The sequence below is a fragment of the Mus caroli genome, unplaced genomic scaffold (genome assembly GCF_978045245.1).
Source record: "Mus caroli unplaced genomic scaffold, Mus_caroli_1 scaffold_7, whole genome shotgun sequence".
Taxonomy (NCBI): domain Eukaryota; kingdom Metazoa; phylum Chordata; class Mammalia; order Rodentia; family Muridae; genus Mus; species Mus caroli.
The window spans coordinates 58,087,579-58,105,523 of record NW_028227262.1 but is presented as its reverse complement, the minus strand read 5'-3'; the positions used below and the strand labels follow the sequence as shown (position 1 = coordinate 58,105,523).

The following is a 17,945-nucleotide window of genomic DNA, read 5'->3' as shown; positions in this document are numbered from 1 at the left end:
GCCACGTTCAAATGGCACAAACTCTAAGCAAGTGGCCTCAGAGAGTGTTCCCATGCAGGGTCCCCAAACCAGCCTTCAACTTAGAAGACGAGAAGATGGTAGGGATCATTTTAATCCAGCAGTCTTGCTGTGTGGAAGGGAAAAGCTGGACAGTGACTGTCGCAACCACTCAGTGGGCTTCTGTGGGCAGAGCGGCTCACCCCACCCCACCCCCACTCACAGTTGTAGTCTCATTTCATGGGTGAGACAATCAAGGCTCAGAGAGGGGAAGCAACATACCCAATACTGCTCAACCAGAAGGGCTAAAGTGACATACTGAGTAACCATGGTTCCTCAGTTAATGTCATGGGAATGAAAGAACACAGACAGGCAAGCCTGTGGCTGAGTCCATCTTGGGTCAACCTCTTCCAGGTCGGGAGAGCATGCTATCCCTGTTCACACCAGTATTCCTGGATGCAGTGGTCAGTCTGATAACAGGGCCAGGTGCTGTGGATCACTCAATAAAGGTACCACTATCGAAGCCAGAGTTGGGACTGGCCCAGCTGGCACCATGCCATATTTTCCCCATAATTGCCATCAATTTTCTCTCTGCAGCAGCTCCTGCAGTGGATCAGCCAGATCCTCTAAGGCCACAGCAATTAATTCTTGAAGAGCCTTAATGGCCTTTAAAGTCATTAGGATCTGCTTTTGAGGACTCAGGGTAAATCTCACTCAACAGCCTTGAGCCTCCTTTCCCCAGACAAACACACCTCTCCCAGGCCTCCAGCCATGGCATAGTCCCAGCCCACTAGAGCTTGGTGGTTGCCTTGCCTCTGTGCTTACTGGGTGGATATTTCACACGTCATCATCATTCAAAGGAAATTTACAAAAGAGGAAGGAAGAAAACACAGCGGGTCACTGGCAGCTGGGAAGTGCACAGTGCTGACTTGGACAAACTGGACAGCAGAATGGAGGCTCCAGGGCTAGCCAGCCATGGAAGGCCACCCACACCCACAAAGCCCCTGCCAGGCACTACTGTCATGCCCTATCATTAAAGGGGAAACTGAGGCCCAGAGGGCTGCAGTAACTTGAATTAACTCAAAAGTGAGCTGTGATTTGAAAGAATTTGTCTCCTGGAGCCATCTTCCTGATTTTCTGAGCTGCTCTGAATTCCTAATACTCTAGCAATCCATGATTCCACATCTGCAGAATATAGCCAGGTAAATGTGGCTTTATACATGTGTATGTACACATACACACACACACACACACACACACACACACACACCCTGAGGGCCTGTCCAATCCCCTCCACAAACACCCATCTGCCCAGTCATCAAACTATTCAACCATGCAGCTGTCAGTCTTGTCTGTGTTTTAAGCCAAAGCTGTGTAAATATTAGCACAACTAGTTCATAGTCCGACTTCCTTGAACAAAAACCTGAAGTCCTGGCAGGGGCCTCCAGAGGCCTAGCCTCCATCCCAACATCTGGGCCTGAGCTTCTTAGGCTGCTGTGGTCCAGCTACGGCCACTGGGATCTGTTTTGGCTTGTGTTCTTTTAGAAAAGAAAAGGTAAACAATTCTGTGTTGGTTGTTGCTGTGATGTGGAAAAACACTGAAGCATCAGGTGGCCCATGCTATTCAAGGTGCCTTTGCAAGCAGAGTAGTGGCTCTGTGGTGACAGAGACTGGGTTAAGTCTCTGGAGCATGCTGGCTCCTATCTGAGTTTAGGGAGCAAGTGAAAGGACTTTAGGCAAGATGCAATAAAGTCCCAAAAAGGCTGTATTCAAAGGAGCACATAGCTCAGCCTCTGCAGCATCCTCTAGTCTCTCCAGCCCTTTTCAGGCTTCCTTAGAAACCACATTGTGTGTGTGTGTGTGGCTGGGAGGATGGGAGGGTGGGAGGGGTGATGGTGGTGGTGGTGCCCATTTGCTCTGTGGCTGATGGGCTGCACCTGAGTAGGGCTCCTTGGTCTCCAGGATACCTGGCAGCACTGTGGCTACAGAGCAGCTGTCAAGCGGCAACCCAGAGCCAGGGTCTAGGCAGGAATCCCTGCAGCTGGAAGAGGGACAGAAATACAATGGAGGCATCCATGAACATGTTAGCTAAAGTGGCAACACTTGGAAGTTCTAATGGAGAGAAAGAAAGAAAGAAAAAAAAAAAAAACCCTTGTCCCCTTCAGCTCCAGGGGAGAAGAGGTGTAGTCAGAAGCTGCTGACCCATTTCTCATGGTCATGCTGTGACCATGGTCACCCCTAGACTGCTGGCTGCATGGAAACTAAAAACACAGCTACGTTCACTGCTGGGCCCCTCCCTGGTCTCTAGGATTGAGACTAGTATACATACACCAGGCACTCAATAAACCTCAGAACCTTAGCACTAATGAGACTCTTTGCTCTCTTGCAATTTGAGGATGTTCGTACCACAGGACAGGAGCGCAAAACACTGGATGGGACAGCTGAGGAAGTGTGGAAGGTGTTGAGCACCCGTGGGATCTGATGGTGAACCCCAATTCCAAGCGAAGCCTGCAATTCAACACAGATGGTCCTGCAGCTGCATCTTGCCTGGCTTTGGCCTCACATGTTTGCAGTACTGGGTTTAGGAAATGGGCCCCCTCCTCACAGTCCACATAAGCTTCAGGCCCAGAACTCAAGCCGTGAGGTACTGCAAAATACACTCATGTTTCATTGCAACTGCTAGGCAGGCTTTGGGGAAACTTTTAAATAAAATCAAAAGGCTCTAGGTGGGCTTCCCCCAGAGAGGCCCAGTCTACTTGTCAACAAATCCTCTCAGCCTCACACCCCTGCTCAAGAAGGGGGCTGCAGACAGCTCAGGGGCAGCTGTGCTGCCGAGCAAGAGGAAATCAATATTCCTAGCACATACACACACAGTCTCCCTCTCACCATAAACCCAGGCCTAGGGTACTCAGACAGCCTTCCATAGGCCCCTAAAATCAAGACTGGCCGACTTCTCTGAGCCAGCAGACTCCTTCCTGGACAGGCACAAGCTTTATTCCAGCATGTAAACACCACCACCCTCCCAGCCAGCAGCCCATTCACATCTGTATTTGGTCAAAAACAGCAGCCACACAAACTCCAGGTACCCGAAACTCCTAGGTGGCCTTCCAGGTGTGTGGTATCTAATACACACACACACACACACACACCACACTCACCTAGAACACTTCTTGCTGGAGTCTCCCTGACAGAGTAGATATATAAACGCAGACAAGCCCAAGGTTTCCAACAGACTTGTAGGAGAGGCCCCTAAGCAGTCTGTGCACCAAAATCAGACAGAAGACACAGGCAGAACTGGGTAGCCTCCCTGACACAGACTCCTGGCCATTTGCTGTCTTGCCCTTTACATATACACCGATTCTAGTTTCCCACTCATTCCACAGGACAGAACTCCTGTGCCTACAACCCACTTTTCTCCTTACACGTCCTCACTAACAGAGTCCCGCTTCTGGCAGGCAGGGTAGGCGCCCTGCCCCAACAGTTACACCCATCCCCGCAGCCCCCTTCTGGCACCCACTTGCAAGATCCCCACCGCTGGCAAGCCCACCGTGGCTGGGGCCCACCTCCTCCCGCTGGCCTCCGCCCTCGCCAGGCCTTACCCGCTGTCAAGCTCCAGCTCCAGCAAGGACTGGGTCCTCTCTGAGTTGCAGTGCAGGCACCACATGACGACCGCCACAGGAACGGCCCGGGCCGGCGCACGGGGACCCAGGCCGAGCCGCGCGCCCGCGACTCCCCCCGCGGCCGCCGGACCCTGGGGCCGATCCCGGAAAGCCCTTCCGCCCGCCACGCGCCTTCGCCGGTCCCTCCTGCCCTGCGCCTGCAGGTTCACTCAGTCCTAGGCCTGCGAGTCCAATCACCAGCACGGTGCGACCCTTCCGCCGCCGCCTGCCAGGCGTAGCTCAAGTCCGGCCTGAGGAATGTGGCCGGGAGGGGGCGGGGCCGCAGGGGCGGAGGTGGGGCTCTTGTGGAGGCGTGGCCAGAGCCGTGAGTTCCGGGAGAAGCGCAGATTCTGCTCTTGTTCCCATAACATCAGAATCCCAGAATCCCAGGCTTGCTGTATTGGTTGCTGTACTGGGTGTCTTCCCCACTTGTAAGCGCAACAGGTAGAATGCGCTGAAAACCTCAACGTGCGCCAATTCCGACTGGCTTCAGTGTACACAACTTTGCATCCCCAAATAGCGGAGCAACAAGTTCCAGGGCTCTGGCGCCCCTATCCCAAATCTGGAGGAAAAAGAGTTGGTTCTTTCGAAACATATTCACACACCCTTTATGGCCAGGGACGTGCTAGAAGTAATAATGATCAGCATCGTAGAGTACTTTACTGGTAATGGGGCCAGTGGGCAACACTATAAAGTTTTACTTCGGGCCTCATTCACTGATGAGGAGACTGAAGCTGAGGGCCCTTCTTTGCCTTCTCCTCACCCTCTCCAAGCTCTCACAGCTTGCTGAACTCTTGTGTGTTTAACTTGCTTATAACACATAAGGCAGGCGATGTGCCCAGTGCCCACACTGGTGGAATGCACATATACAGAAGACATCCAGCCTGAACACCCCACCTGCAAGACCATTTCCTGAGGGAGCAGGGAAATTGTGGGAGTCACTAACATGGGGGCATCTTGTACCCATCAATGTTAAAAATACACAGGCTGTTCATGGTGACACAAGTCTGTGTAATACCAGATCCTAGGGGACTGAGTCAAGAGGAACCTGAGTTCAAGACCAGCCTGGGCTATGCTGTGAGACCTAGATCCAAAACACAAACAGCAAACAAACAAACAAACAAACAAACAACAAAAACCCAGAGACTCCAGAGTGGGAAGAAATACTTGCATATCAGATCTGACAATACTCTAGGGACTGTCTCCCATAAAGAACTCTTGCTCATCAGTTAGAAGGCTGATTTTCAGCAAAAGGCAAAGGATGAGAATGACATTTCTACAAAGAATATATATCCAGTGGCCAGTGGATGACCCTGAAGGATGCCTGGCCCCAGGGGCCCCTAGGAATGAACATGTGAAGTAATACCATTTCTCATTCACTTTGGAAGGTTCCCATGCACATGGTGGCCACAGCTGGCATTTGCTTAGCTAGGGTAAAGTTGGAAGGTGTCAGGAGACCAGGCTGTAGTAGCTACATGTGGAGAGGCCAGAAGAAAACTCCCAACTCTATCCAAACTCCCCTCTAATAATAAGGTGATACTAAATAGAATCAAGAGGATCCCAGCTTCAGGAACTTCGTGGAAGCATGCTTCAGCCTCTCCATTCATATCCACCAGGAATTCCAGGCACTTCTCAAAGGGCCAGGGCAAGCAGCCAACCAGGCTGGGATTTAGATGGGGTGTGCTTTCCTGTGAGCATGTGGTATGGTGGTGGGGTGACTCCTTGGAAACTAAACTCTATCTTCTGACTTCATCTTCTTGAACTAACTCTCTCTCTCTCTCTCTCTCTCTCTCTCTCTCTCTCTCACACACACACACACACACACACACACACACAAATGATAGTGACTGGGAGGGAGGAAAGCCTTGGCTGGGAGACACAGGGAATGCCAACTTTTCTGCAGAAATGACTAGCCCAGACAGAATCAGTCCTTACTTCTGTCATTTAGGCAAATTTATTAGCCCCCAAGGTCTCAGTTTCCTCAGAGTGTTAGCTCATCAGACATCTCTACCCCAGCTTATTCGATATACTGCTTAATTTACCCAGCATTAGGAAGCATGTACTCTGTCCTCATGAAGGAGTACACAAAGAGTACATAAGTACATGAAGAGTACATAAGGAGACACTGTGGTAACAAGTATCCCCTAACATGGTGTTACTGCCCCTAGAAAGAGCATAATGATGGGACATTTTGGGTTAGGTCTTGAGAAATAAGTCGGAGCTTCTCTAAGGGATGCAGGAAGCAACAAAGTCATAAAAATATTTAGTCCCATAGTTTGGGCCTGGGTTTTAGTCCTGAGCTGATTGCTTTGGCCTGTTTTACATTCCATAATCCCGACATATTACCATCCTCTTGGCTTCTGACAGCCTCTCTGCTCTCCTTGGCCAGACATGTGACATCCCAAGCTGTCAGGGTGAAGCCCAGCTCCTCTGCACAGCTGGCTGAGGCTCATGTGGCCTGGCTATAGGCCACCTCTCCAGCACTGCCTCATTCCCCCCTCCTGCCCGCCTTGCCAACAGTAAGCAATCGTAAGCTTCTTACTGCTAAGCTTTACTCAGTCCTAACCCTTGTTCTTCCTGGCTCATGGCTGAGACTTTGGGGTTCAAATTTCATGTCCTTTCTCCCAGACAGCCATCAGACTATCCCCTCCCTCTTTGACCCCAGTTACTCTACTGAGCCCCCTCCTTATGTGAGTAAACTATGTTATGGATGAGAGGAAGGGCTGGCCCTATCCTTCCTGAAGCATCCCTGTGCCTACTCAGGGGAACCTGGTTGCCAAGGTACCTAGCAGCTACATATATCAAAAGGTTTGCCTGAGACCTAGATTCAGCATGCTGTCTTGTCTTTGTCTTAATAAAGTTTTGTTATAAGGGAGTCATTGTCTTGTACTAATTAGCTAAAGAGTTTCAAAGGGGACATGTCTTCTGTAAAGTTATCCAGTCCTTCCCAAAAGGATCTCAAGTCTCCCAGGAGACTCACAGTGGCCCTAGTCACTTAGTAAAATCTGTCCAGCCACCCACCCACCCAACCATACCTAGTACCTGGGCAGGAACTGCCAAAGTAGAATGCAAACACTGTGGTGGAGGATGCAAGGAAATCAACAGGCTAGATCAGGTAGTCTATGCACGTGAGAGCCTAATCCTTATTCTCAGAAATGGATCCTGCAATGCTGCTTGACCCATCTGTGGAAGCCCACACTAAACAGACAGTGGCCATAACATTGCAATGCTCTGTCAGAGATGGCAGTGACAGGAACATTAGAAGATACATGGAGCATTAAAGGATGAAGGCTATAAAACATGCTGTGTTTAGTCAGATGGGACATGGAACAAGCTGCCACAGCACCAAAGTCACATGACACTGAGATTGTGCTTGCTTTTGGCTAAGCAGGGCTTGGGATGTGCTGGGAAAGCACTCTGCCACTGAGCCACACCACAGCCCTCCCAGATCGTTGTTTACAAGAGACGCAAGGAAGAATTTGCCATGGGAAGGGAACCTGGGGATCCCAGAAAATTCTGGTCCTCTGCACCAGAAGCCTGACTGGGACGGCGGTGGGGAAGAGGAAGAGACTTACACTGTCTGAGCTCTGGTAGTTTTAAAAAACATTAATATTTATTGTTATTTTTTTAGGTGTCTGTCTGTCTGTCTGTCTGTCTGTCTGTCTGTCTTGTGGAAATATGTACATATGAGTGCAGGTATATGTAGAAACCAGGAGAGGGCACTGGACCCCCTGAAGCTAACATTGCAGGTAAGCTACATACCACCTGACATGCATGCTGGGAAATGAACTCAGGTCCTGTGAAAGAACAGACAGGCTCTTAACATCGAGCCATCTCTCCAGCCTAGTTTTAAATTTTGAAAGTTTAAATCATGTTTATTACTCTGTAAAACCCTAGCACTGCAAAAACTCAATCTGCAAAGGACTGGAATAATGCTTAGTGACCTCAAGGAAGGTCTTCAAGCCCACCAGAGCTGGCTCACAGAGGGTCCAATTCTAGCTGGCACTTGAGTAATCTCTAGGACTGCAGTGAGGCTCTGACCTGGCTGTATCTTGCAGGTGTCCAGGAAGATCACCTGGAACGTCTTCATAGACTCAAGCTGCCCACTTCCTGCCTGCTAATCATTAACGTGTGACTGACCACTCAGCTGGAAACTTCCTATCACAGGCAGGCTCTGTGAGGAAGGGGAAGCTGAGTGGCCTTCCCTGAGCCCAAACCCTCATGTATGAGCAGGGAAACAGGTACAAATGGACTGCTGTAGGGCACCCAGGACTGTGTGGGCATGTACTAGACACACTGTCAGTGACATAGGCACATTGCCTTGGTAGCAGTCAGGGACCTGGACAGTAGGGCAGATAACCCAGAGTGGATGGCTTTAAAATCCTCCATTCTAACTCAGCATGGAGTGGCACTTAGGCATGTGACTTGGCTGCAGTGAAGATGGTACACAGAGCCAGGCTGTATCACTACAGCTATGGTCCCAGCTCCTTGGAAGGTTGATGCAGGAAGATTGCCTGCACCTTTGAATCTGAGACCAGCCTGGGCCATGAAATGAGACCCTGCTTCAAAATCAAACAAATACAAATCACCCAAACTAGGGAGACAGACAACAGAAATAGACCCAGAGGTCTAAGGGTGTGACCTCTTAGGGAGGCAGGCCATGTGTCCCCCAGGACAGAAACACTAGCAGGTAAACCAAGGTCTTTCTAACAGGGGCCAACTTCCCATTTCAGAATTTGAGTTAGTTTTCACAGACGAAACCTACATATGGGGCCTGGATGAACTTGAGAATAAGAGGAACCTCAGAGGCTCTTGCTCTGCAACCTGCTGTCCTATCCAGATGAACTGGGCCTGATGTCCTGGAACCCAGGGGATGGGCTTGTGGCTTCCAAAGTACAGTCATATGAACTATCAGTCTTTGTCCAAGGGCAAAGGAAATGGCTCAAGGCCAGTCTTCCTGCTGGATGAAGGGCCCAACAGCTTGAGGAGGAAATGCAGCCATCCGCTACCTCTGTCAGCCACCAGCTGTCCACGACACACACACACACACACACACAGTGCCTCACATATTTCAATTCTAGCACCCATAACCTCAGCAAACAAGCAAGAGTACTCCTCACTTTAGCTCCTAGTCCTAGCCTATTTCTCCTGAGGGAGAGGTTGAAGGAAGCTACATCAGGTCTTCAGGGAAGGTATGGGATGATCTCAGGCACCCCTCCCAGCCCCCCATGTTCCTCATGCCCATAGCATTTTCAGCACAAAGGTATCTGTGAAGTGTAGTAGTGACCCTACTACACATAGCCAGGGCCAAGACAAGGGTGCCCCCTGGAGCCTGAAAGTTCCTTCCCTCCTCCACCCCTACCTCTTCCCACTCAAAAGCAGCCAGCATGCTAAGTGAATAAGCACCCTTTCTTCCCATGGTGGGGATGCTCATAGCTTGGTGTCTAATAGCTTTGGTATGGTCCAAAGCACCAATAGTTTAGTGTGTGCTCTTGGATCTTGGAGAGGTTGTCCAATCTCTTTCCTTCCTCCCCACCTCTCCTCTTGACTCCCAGTCATGATCTTAACCATGAAGCTAGACTCCAGGTACCAATTAGATGCAGGCCCTGGACTACATGTACCATGATCCAGAAGAAAGAGATCTGGACTTGGCAGAGTTAAGAGCAAAAGTGAGTGAAGAATTTGAACCCAGGGCTGGTGTCCCAAGTCTGTGCTTGCTAAATGTTCTATTGAGCCTTCATAGCTAGGCCCTGGAAGCTCTTTCAGGGGGCTGCCTCCCTCTGGTTGATTATCATATAGAGATAGGTCAGACTCCCATTTTGTCCCTGCACTGTGGTCATGGACAATCCCTAATCAGTGTCAGCCTCCTCCTCTGTAGCATGACAACCTGCACCTCAGCGTCTCAATAAAAACCCAAAGTTGCAACCCCCCACCCTCCATGCCTGGGTGCTTTGCCCATATGTAGTCTGCTCCCTTTTCTTCATTACACTGCTTCAGCCCATCATAGAGGGCAGACAGAGAAGAACAGGGGCACCTGTTAGCCAGCCCTGCCAGGCCATCCTGGGAACTCAGTTGGAGTCCCACCCGAGGTCACCCTTACCTTTTCCTTCACGTCTCAGCTGCTAGTACCTCTCCATGTCCTCTTTAATATGTGGGTCCTCAGGTCAAGCCAACACTCAGAGGACCTAAGGGTGAGCATTTCCAAGGAGCTGGGACCAAGGATGAGTTCGGCTTGGGTGGGAGATGATTGAAAAGGAGATCTCAAAGACAGCACCCATATGCTCATATGCTCATATGCTCAAACTGCCAGGGGACCTCCACTACTTCAGCATTAAGGTTCATAAGACAGAGGAAAATTACTAGAAAAAGAAAGATTACTACAGGCGTAGGGCCATGAACATGATCCTATGTCAAAAACAGAAGAATGAAGGAATGAGTTCACCCTGGTCCATCATCACCTTGCTTAGCACTTGTGTACTGGTGGTCACTTCCACCAGAGTGATATTCTGAAGCCGTTGGCTCACCTCTGTTCCTGGGCTATAGTAGGTGACCAATAAACATTGTTGAGAGATTCCTTCACCCTTCTATACTCTGAAGATTCTAGAAAAGCCAGGTGAAGCAAAAACTGCTGGTCCTGTGTGTAGTGTACTGGGAGGGCCCAACATGAAAGGAAGCCTGCTGGTTGAAGACAAAATACACTGAAACCATGGTCACGGTTGGCATGGATTTCTTTCCATCCAGCTCTACCTAAACAAGGGCTTGCCTGCCTATTAAAGCAGGCAGAGAAATACAGGGAATCTAGAAAAACCTATCTGGAATGCTGCAAGAGTTTGCCCTCCTGCAGACCATTCCACTTGATTTTCCCACTGCAGAACAGGCCCGTTTATTCCTAAGCACTGAATTCACGGCCAAGAGCAGCTGGCTGGGTGGTGCCAGGCCTGGGCCTGGCGGCCTCAGCTTAATGAATAGATGTGTTCCTTTATAACAAGGGCTGGGGCGCCTGCCTGGCAAATAGATGCCATTAAGGGCTCCTGAGACACCAGCCACTCTTAAGTGGGTTAACATTTCTCCTGCAATCTTCTCTATATAATTGATTTAAACAACACCTTCTTTTGTCCCAGTGGGGAAGAAGACTTCGACCAGTGTGACCCCAGCCCACTGGCTGTGAATGACTGAGGCGGGATCCTGGAAAGGTGGAGGCACATTTGATGTGAACCTGAAACTTTATCTCCAGCATTATCTCCACCTGTTGCAAGGCAGGCCCATCCTAGGCCTCTCAGGATGCAGATACAGGCCTGCCCTCAGGAGGTGTAGGCTTGCCTGGGTGAGAGGAGTGGAGGTTTTGGTGTCAGCCAGCTCTTTGAGTTCACATATTCCTGAAGGCAATTCTACAACATGGGGCTTGTTTTCCTGTTTGATCACAGAGGCTTTGGCACCCAGAAGGTGAGTTTTTCCCTAAGAAAGACACTTGTAAGTGATGGAGCCCACCTTAAGCCAGTAAGGTGAATGACACATGCATGCTGGGTGTCAGGCAGCAGCAGGATGCAGCCCATCCCCAGGTGAATGTTCCTTACAGTCACACTGCAGCTGCCCAGCTACCACAAGGATCATCTTTGTCGAAAGCCAGTTTAACAGCTCCCCTCAAGCAGCCCTCGGCACGAAGTGCATGTTCACATGTTACAAAACCAACGGGAACAGACACTGCTGCAGAAGCCTGCTCCATCTTGTATAGGCTGGAGATGGGCAAGGGGAGAGACTCCAGCTGACGGAAGGCTGCTCATCAACCATTCGAAAAGAAAGATGCTCTCTACACCTGTTAGGGGTTGACCTTTGAGAAACCTTGCTAAATGAAGAGGAAGCAGAAGAACGCTACGTCGAGAGAAAGGAGTGTTGGAGGTGTGGCTTGGAGGTGTAGCATTAGCTTAGCATGCACAAGGCTGGATGTTCCATATACTGCATGGCAGAAAGAAAACAGAAAGGAGGAGGTGTGTGCATGCTTGGGTATGCACCTTGGACAGTGGTCACACCTAGTGAGGAGGATGTGGCACAGGTTGGGGCTGCATGCTCATGTGCATGCTTTGATAGCCTTAGCTGCAGAGCATAGAGCAATGCTACTATGCATATAATCAAGAAAGGTAACTAAACCTTTCTTGGAAGAAAGGCCTGTCTCTTTCTTGGTCTCAAAGCAGCCAGAAGCGTTGTGAGGGGCGTGGAAGGAGAGTGACTCCTTCAGGTGTCCCCTGGTATGGAGTCGGTAGTCCACCTGGAAGTTCACCTGTGTCCTGAATTTTACACTGTCAGCACTCTGCTCTGTTAATCTGAGCACACACCACGTGCTTTAAGAATTGGTACGGTCAAATATGGTCAAAGACAAAGGGTTGTCCAAGGCAAGTGAGGAGGCTGACAGGGGCTGGGCAAGGGAGGTCTCCCCTTCCTATATCCACTTTAGGGAGGAATTGGGTTGTGCCCCAGCCCCCTGCTGCCCACTGCAGGCCAAGCATAGAAGTAGCAGTCAGGGCCCCAGAAGTACTGGTGCCCTAGGCAGTACTAGTTTGACCTAATGCTGTCCCTGAAACTCTCTCAGCATCCTCTCTTCAGTTTATGGAGAAACTGACACTTAGGAAACCAAATTAATTGCTTCAAACTAGTCTGGCAGAGCTAGAATTTAACCATAGGCCTACTGCTGGCTTAGGAGAAATCTCAGAGCCTTGCAAGCATATGGGCCTTGGGCTAGTGAGAGAGCTACCCAGAATACGCTAAGGGGCCTCTCAGATCCTGTGGCCAGCATCTTCCAAGTGTCACAACCCACACGCCCTTCTGGTCTCTACCAATTTTCATAGTCAACTGTAATTTATGTTTAACAGCAAAGACATCAAGGGCTGGGCCCCTGGTGTGCTGGATAGGCAATTTATACTTTCCAGCATATAGTGTTTGCTCAGCGTACCAGCCACCAGCTGTGTCACCTCAGAGACTATTTCCCTGGTTACTAGTAATTCACACTGAGTACACCATACAGTCAGGAGAGGGGCTGGGCTTGCTGGGTTGTCTTCCTGACTCCCACACCATTCCATGCTTTGAGGACACTAAGAGGAGCTTAACAACTGAGCCATCCTGGCTAAGTAGCCTGCCACCCACACATCCCATAGACCATGGACAATGGCTACTTTCCATTACTTGCATTTTCTCTTTTTGTGGCCAATCAGCTATACACTGTTGTTCCTGGGGTGCCCCTGTGTGCGGCTGAGCCTCTAGGAGTGACCATCCACCTTCCACACACAGGATGAGAAATGAACAAGCAGAGCCAGCACGACCATCCTGGGCATGCCTTCTCAGGTGAGTACTCCCCCAGGAGACCAGGGTAACTCTGACTCTCCTAATACTGGATGGACTGAGGCTCAGACAGTGCAAAACACCCGAAAAAGACCCAAGGTCACACAGTACAAGTAGTACCCAATAACCTAAGAGCCACAAGTACCTCCGTGGCAGGGCTGGAACTGCCTGGAGCTTTTATGGCTGCAGGCTAACCAATTAATGTCTGAACAAGCAAGAGTGGCCACAGGAGGCATGGGGGATGGGATAGGCTCAGTGGCAGTGGCATCAGCTTGGGGCCCCTTTGAAGGAGCTGCCCTCTTTCTAAAGGGCTTATAGTGCCTAGAAGGCATGGGCTAAGTATGTCTCTGCAGCATCTCAACTTATGACTAAAAGAATAATAAATATGTTATGTATTATATATTTATATAAATTGTATAAATATATAATACAATATAAATATATAAAGATATATAAATGTAAACAAAGCCAATAGGAAACTGAAGGGCAAGACACTTAACTGTGTGTGTTGGGGGGACTGTGTTCTGCAAAAGCAACAACAAACAAAGGAAACAAACAAACAAAAAGACAAAGCTAAGGTATCTAAATGTGACTGCACCTAATCTTGACCATATCCCATTCAGCAGGCAGTGGCGGTAGACAGGTTAATTCCCTTGCCCAGGGTCACACAGCTGATCCAAGCAGCGCTGGACAGGGCACACAGGTTCTAGAGCAGCAAGCAGGGCTTGTGTATGTGGGACACTGGGACCAAAGCTCTGCTGCAGGACAAAGCTCTTTTGGAAAATGGTGGGAAGACCAAGACAGGAGATGAAGAAAGGCAAAACAAGCAGTGTCCCTACCTCCAGCCCCTGAGCCTGCCTTGTGTGTGTGCTGGGGCTCAAAGCCAGGGTTCTTTCTTTTTTGGCTACAACAGATTCGTTTCAGGTGAGTTTCAACCACAGAAAAGCAGAGTGGGAGTCAGCACAGTAAGGGAACAAACAAAGCCACACAGCCAGTCTGAGAGCTACTCCCGAGTGAGGCTGTAGAGGATACAGCCAGAGAGGCATCCGGCACCTGCCAGCTCTGCCTTTGATTTCTGGCTCTGCCATTTTCTAGCTGTGCAACTTGGGCAAATTAAGGTCCTCTCTGAACTTCAAGCCCTCTCCACATAGAAGATAATGATGTCTATGTCCTAGGGCCAAGTGAGAAACAGCAGGCTGTACAAGGTGTCAGACGCTGTCTGATCTCATCCTCACAGTCCATGTGGAGAAGTGGGGGGCTGAGGCTCAGCAGCAGAGTACTTGCTTAGCATGGGTGAAGCCCTGGGCCCAACTCCAGCAAGGCAAAATAAAGATGAGGGGAATAATGTTTATATATACTTGCTTGTATAAACTTGAAGGTTGAATAAGACATGAGAAGTTGAGCCATGACAAGCAAAGTTTAGAAGAAAGGGCCAGGCAACTGGAAACTACAAGTGTTGCTATAGTCCCCAGCGTGGAGGGAGAAGGGGAGGGGACAACCCCCAGTGTCCTCTGGTATATTTTGAGTACTTAACCATATAAATAAACATTACATAAGTGAGAGACACAAGGCTTGAGTAAAAGGTTCTCATGCAGAGCTGCTCTTTATATTTGAGGGGAACTACTAAGGTGCTATCTGGAATTCTCCATGTCTTCTTCATGCTCAAGACTCAGGCCCAGAAGAACCAGGAACCAACTCTGGACAGTAACCTCCAACCACTGACCACGAGGTGGCAGCCTCATCAGAACCTGGAGCTCACCACAAGGATAGAGGCCTGGGATGTCAGACTTCAGACCTGCTCTCACCCTTCCTAGTGTCTGCATCTGATCTCAGGTGGCCTGCAGAATCTCCTACACAGAAAGAGATGCTGAGACTCCAGGCCAGCAGCTGCCACCGGGGGTGGCTCTGAGTCAAAATGGCCTGGCGTGGCTGAGCTGCACTTGGGGCTTCATCACAGACCCTGGATTACTCTGGTCCATGAGAACCTGGTACAGAGTCAATGCCCTGTGAGTGGCTGAGCACTATCTATCTGGCTGCGATTTCCACCATTCCTGTTGGTCCCACATTGAAACAACTTTCAGCTGTCCTTTCCCTATCAAGTACTCTTACATTTTTAATTTTTTTCAATATAGGCAAGTGATACTCAAACTTCTGTCTTAAGCTCTTTTTCATACTAATTTTGCCCAGGCTAGCCTCAAACTCACAACAATCCTATTGCCGAAACATCTCAGGTGTTAGGATTATAGGCTTGTAGCACCGTGCCCATCTTTGCTGAGGATCTGCAAATTGTTCATGAGGGCTATCAATACTTACCATACCAAAAATTAGGAGACATTCTTTCTTTTAGCATAAAGACAACAATGCCATTCCATTAACCAACATGGCACATAATCTCCAGAAAATTCCACTGAGAGAAAGTGAGGTGAAGCAGACTGACAGCAGCTGTTATTAAAATTATCTGAACTCTTGGGATCATACTTCAGGAACATGGCTGGCAAGGAATGTCCTCAGCCTTAACGATGTCCATATGGCCTTACCCATGCCTAGGCCCCCACTGACACTTAGGTCCAACCTTGTCTTGAAAGGGGTGAGAGTACTCTGGGTCTGAAGGCAGAATCAGTGGAGAATCCCCCACTCATCTAGTCCACCCCACCCAGAGCACAATCTGAGGCTCTGACATGCAGAGCATGTGCCCCTGCCAGGTGCCTTAGGAACCTAAGATTCAGCCCAAATGTGCTCAGCTTGCAAGAGGCAGTGCTGGGGTGCTGGACCAGATACCTTAATGCTGCAGTTGAGGAGGTAAGTCCTGACCATAGTCACCAAGTTCCAGCAGTCCTTCCTGTGCACAGATAGAATGGCATGGCATCTAGCACTCCCTGCCTGACACCGGCTCACTCACAGGGGCCCTCGTGCTCACTCTCCTGGAACCAGCATTTAATCTTGAAGTCTGCAAAGCTGGGATCTGAACCCAGGCACTATGACTCTAGCTTCTGAGCTCCACTGCCTATAAGAGGGATTCCAACAGCTGTCTCCATCTGTCCCTAGGACAGACCCTGGGGCAAATTTATATTGGCTTAAGAAGATAGCCAGACCACAGCTGGTGGAACAATCTTCAGAGGGGATGAAAGATGGGTTGTTGATAACTGCATTTGGGGCTCAGGGATGGTGTGTGGGTGAGGGGCAGAGAAGCCTAGCAAGTTCAGGAGGGAGCAGTCTCCAGCCCCTTTTGTCCTAGGCCTGCTAGGCCAGACTACTCACCACCGCTGGAGGCTGGTGCCACCTGCTGCCTTGCTGGAGAACTGCATCTTGGTTGGCCCAGCCTGGAGACTGGTTGAGCCCAGAGGTACTGCCTTAGGACCTGGCTAGCCCAAACCTACCTTCAGTGACTCAGTTCCTGGGTGACCTGTGAGGGAACATGGCTCTTTCTCTGGATAAAGATAGGCTGTCTGTGTATCTGTCCCTAGGTTCAGCACAGATTTAGTGCTACTGGTTGTAAACAAGTTTTTTGTGGGTGAAGTGAGTTATGCTGGCTCAATGTGCGTCCTTGTCCACACCCTCACTCTTGGAACAGACACAGAAGCAAGGGGGCTTTTTAATGCTTAGGCTGGACAGACAGAGGGCTGGAATCTCCACAGAGATGCCCTGACCAGATGCACAACCAGAAGGGCAAAAGTGAAATGCTGCACGGCTCTTTTTGACCGGAATTCACAAGGCATTTGCCAAGGGTTCTTTTGTAAGAATTCACAGGGCCTCTTCTGGTGGACACAGACCTCAGGTCCAGGGTGGGGCAAAAGTGCAGGCCAACTGCTCTTGTGTGGGTATACAAACTCAACATGTGAAAACTGAAAGAGTTTGAGGCTCTAGCCCACTGAAGGGCTGTGAGTTCTGGTCCCTGCCACACCTCCCCAGGCCAACTGTTTTTCTTGGAGGGAGCAGGGAGTCCAGGTGAAGGCTAATTAATATGTATGACCTGTGACTCCCACGTGGTCACCTGCTACTCCTCCTTTCTCAAACCTAAGGTGAGACAAAGCCCTGACCCAGTCCCCTTGGAGATATGTAAATGGCCAGCGATAAGAAACCTGCAGGCCCAGAAGTCACAAGGCCAGGCTTAGCTTTCTTTGCCTCCAGCTTCCTCTTGGTGTGCCACAAAAGCCTATAAGGTATTTATAAGCAACTAAATGTTGAACGAAAAAAACCCACCTTCCTCAGTCTTGGTGGCTGAGGTGACAATGTACAGTTTGCTTGGTTCCTTAAGGGGACAAAAGCTTCTAATGATTCCTGCAGCTGCCACAGCCTGGGCACCCCACTGAGTCAGGAGCCTGGAGGATAGTCACCATAGCTGGCTCAAGGTCACACAGTGGCCAGTTGGCAGCTAGGCTGGGCCTGAGCCAGGTCCTTAGGCCTCAACCCCCACCCCCACTCCAAACCCAGAATCATCTGGTAGTGGGGTAGGGGGCTAGTCTCTGCCCTGGGGCCTTACTGGGCACAGAGGAGTCGTTCTTTCTGCTCACAATTCCTACTGTTTGCCCCGTGCCAGGCTCCAGCCCTGCTGACGAGGACAATCTGGTGCCAGAATTTGACAATCTGTGTGCCTTCTGGAGGGAGGTGGCCGCCAGAGGCCCAGTTCCGAGAGGGTGGACATAAAATCACAGCAAGCTGCCAAGGGTCCTTTAGAATACACCCTTGGTGGCTGATCAATATAGAGCTGACAGACACCCCAGAATGCTTTTCATACTTGTTCTGGGGAGGGGCGCACACACTCTCCTCTGTACACAGTTCCAGGGTAGAGTTCTTGACCATAATCTGTACTTCCTAGCAAGCACTGGGGCAAGAGACATGCACATAACACAGAAAGCCCCAGAAGGAAGGAGACAGGAGCTAAGAACTTCAGAAGACTAAGGAACCTCAGTTATTGATCTGTGAAAACAGCCTGAATTGACTAAGTGCCTGAGGGGTATA

General features: G+C 49.9%; 1 protein-coding gene across 15 annotated transcripts in view; it reads right to left on the bottom strand.

Moving 5' to 3' along the window:
* Positions 1-17,945, bottom strand: part of Iqsec1 (IQ motif and Sec7 domain ArfGEF 1) — a 322,487-nt gene that overhangs the window by 52,659 nt on the left and 251,883 nt on the right. Inside the window, exon 1 of one of the 15 annotated variants that reach the window (XM_021164329.3) lies at positions 3,597-3,936. The exons of 13 other annotated variants lie outside the window; for them this stretch is intronic. In XM_021164329.3, the coding sequence (XP_021019988.2) occupies positions 3,597-3,661 (65 nt within the window). In that variant the 5' untranslated portion in view covers positions 3,662-3,936. Of the gene's footprint in view, positions 1-3,596; positions 3,937-17,945 lie in introns of those variants that run through there. One more of the 15 variants, XM_029478929.2, reaches the window with a different exon arrangement.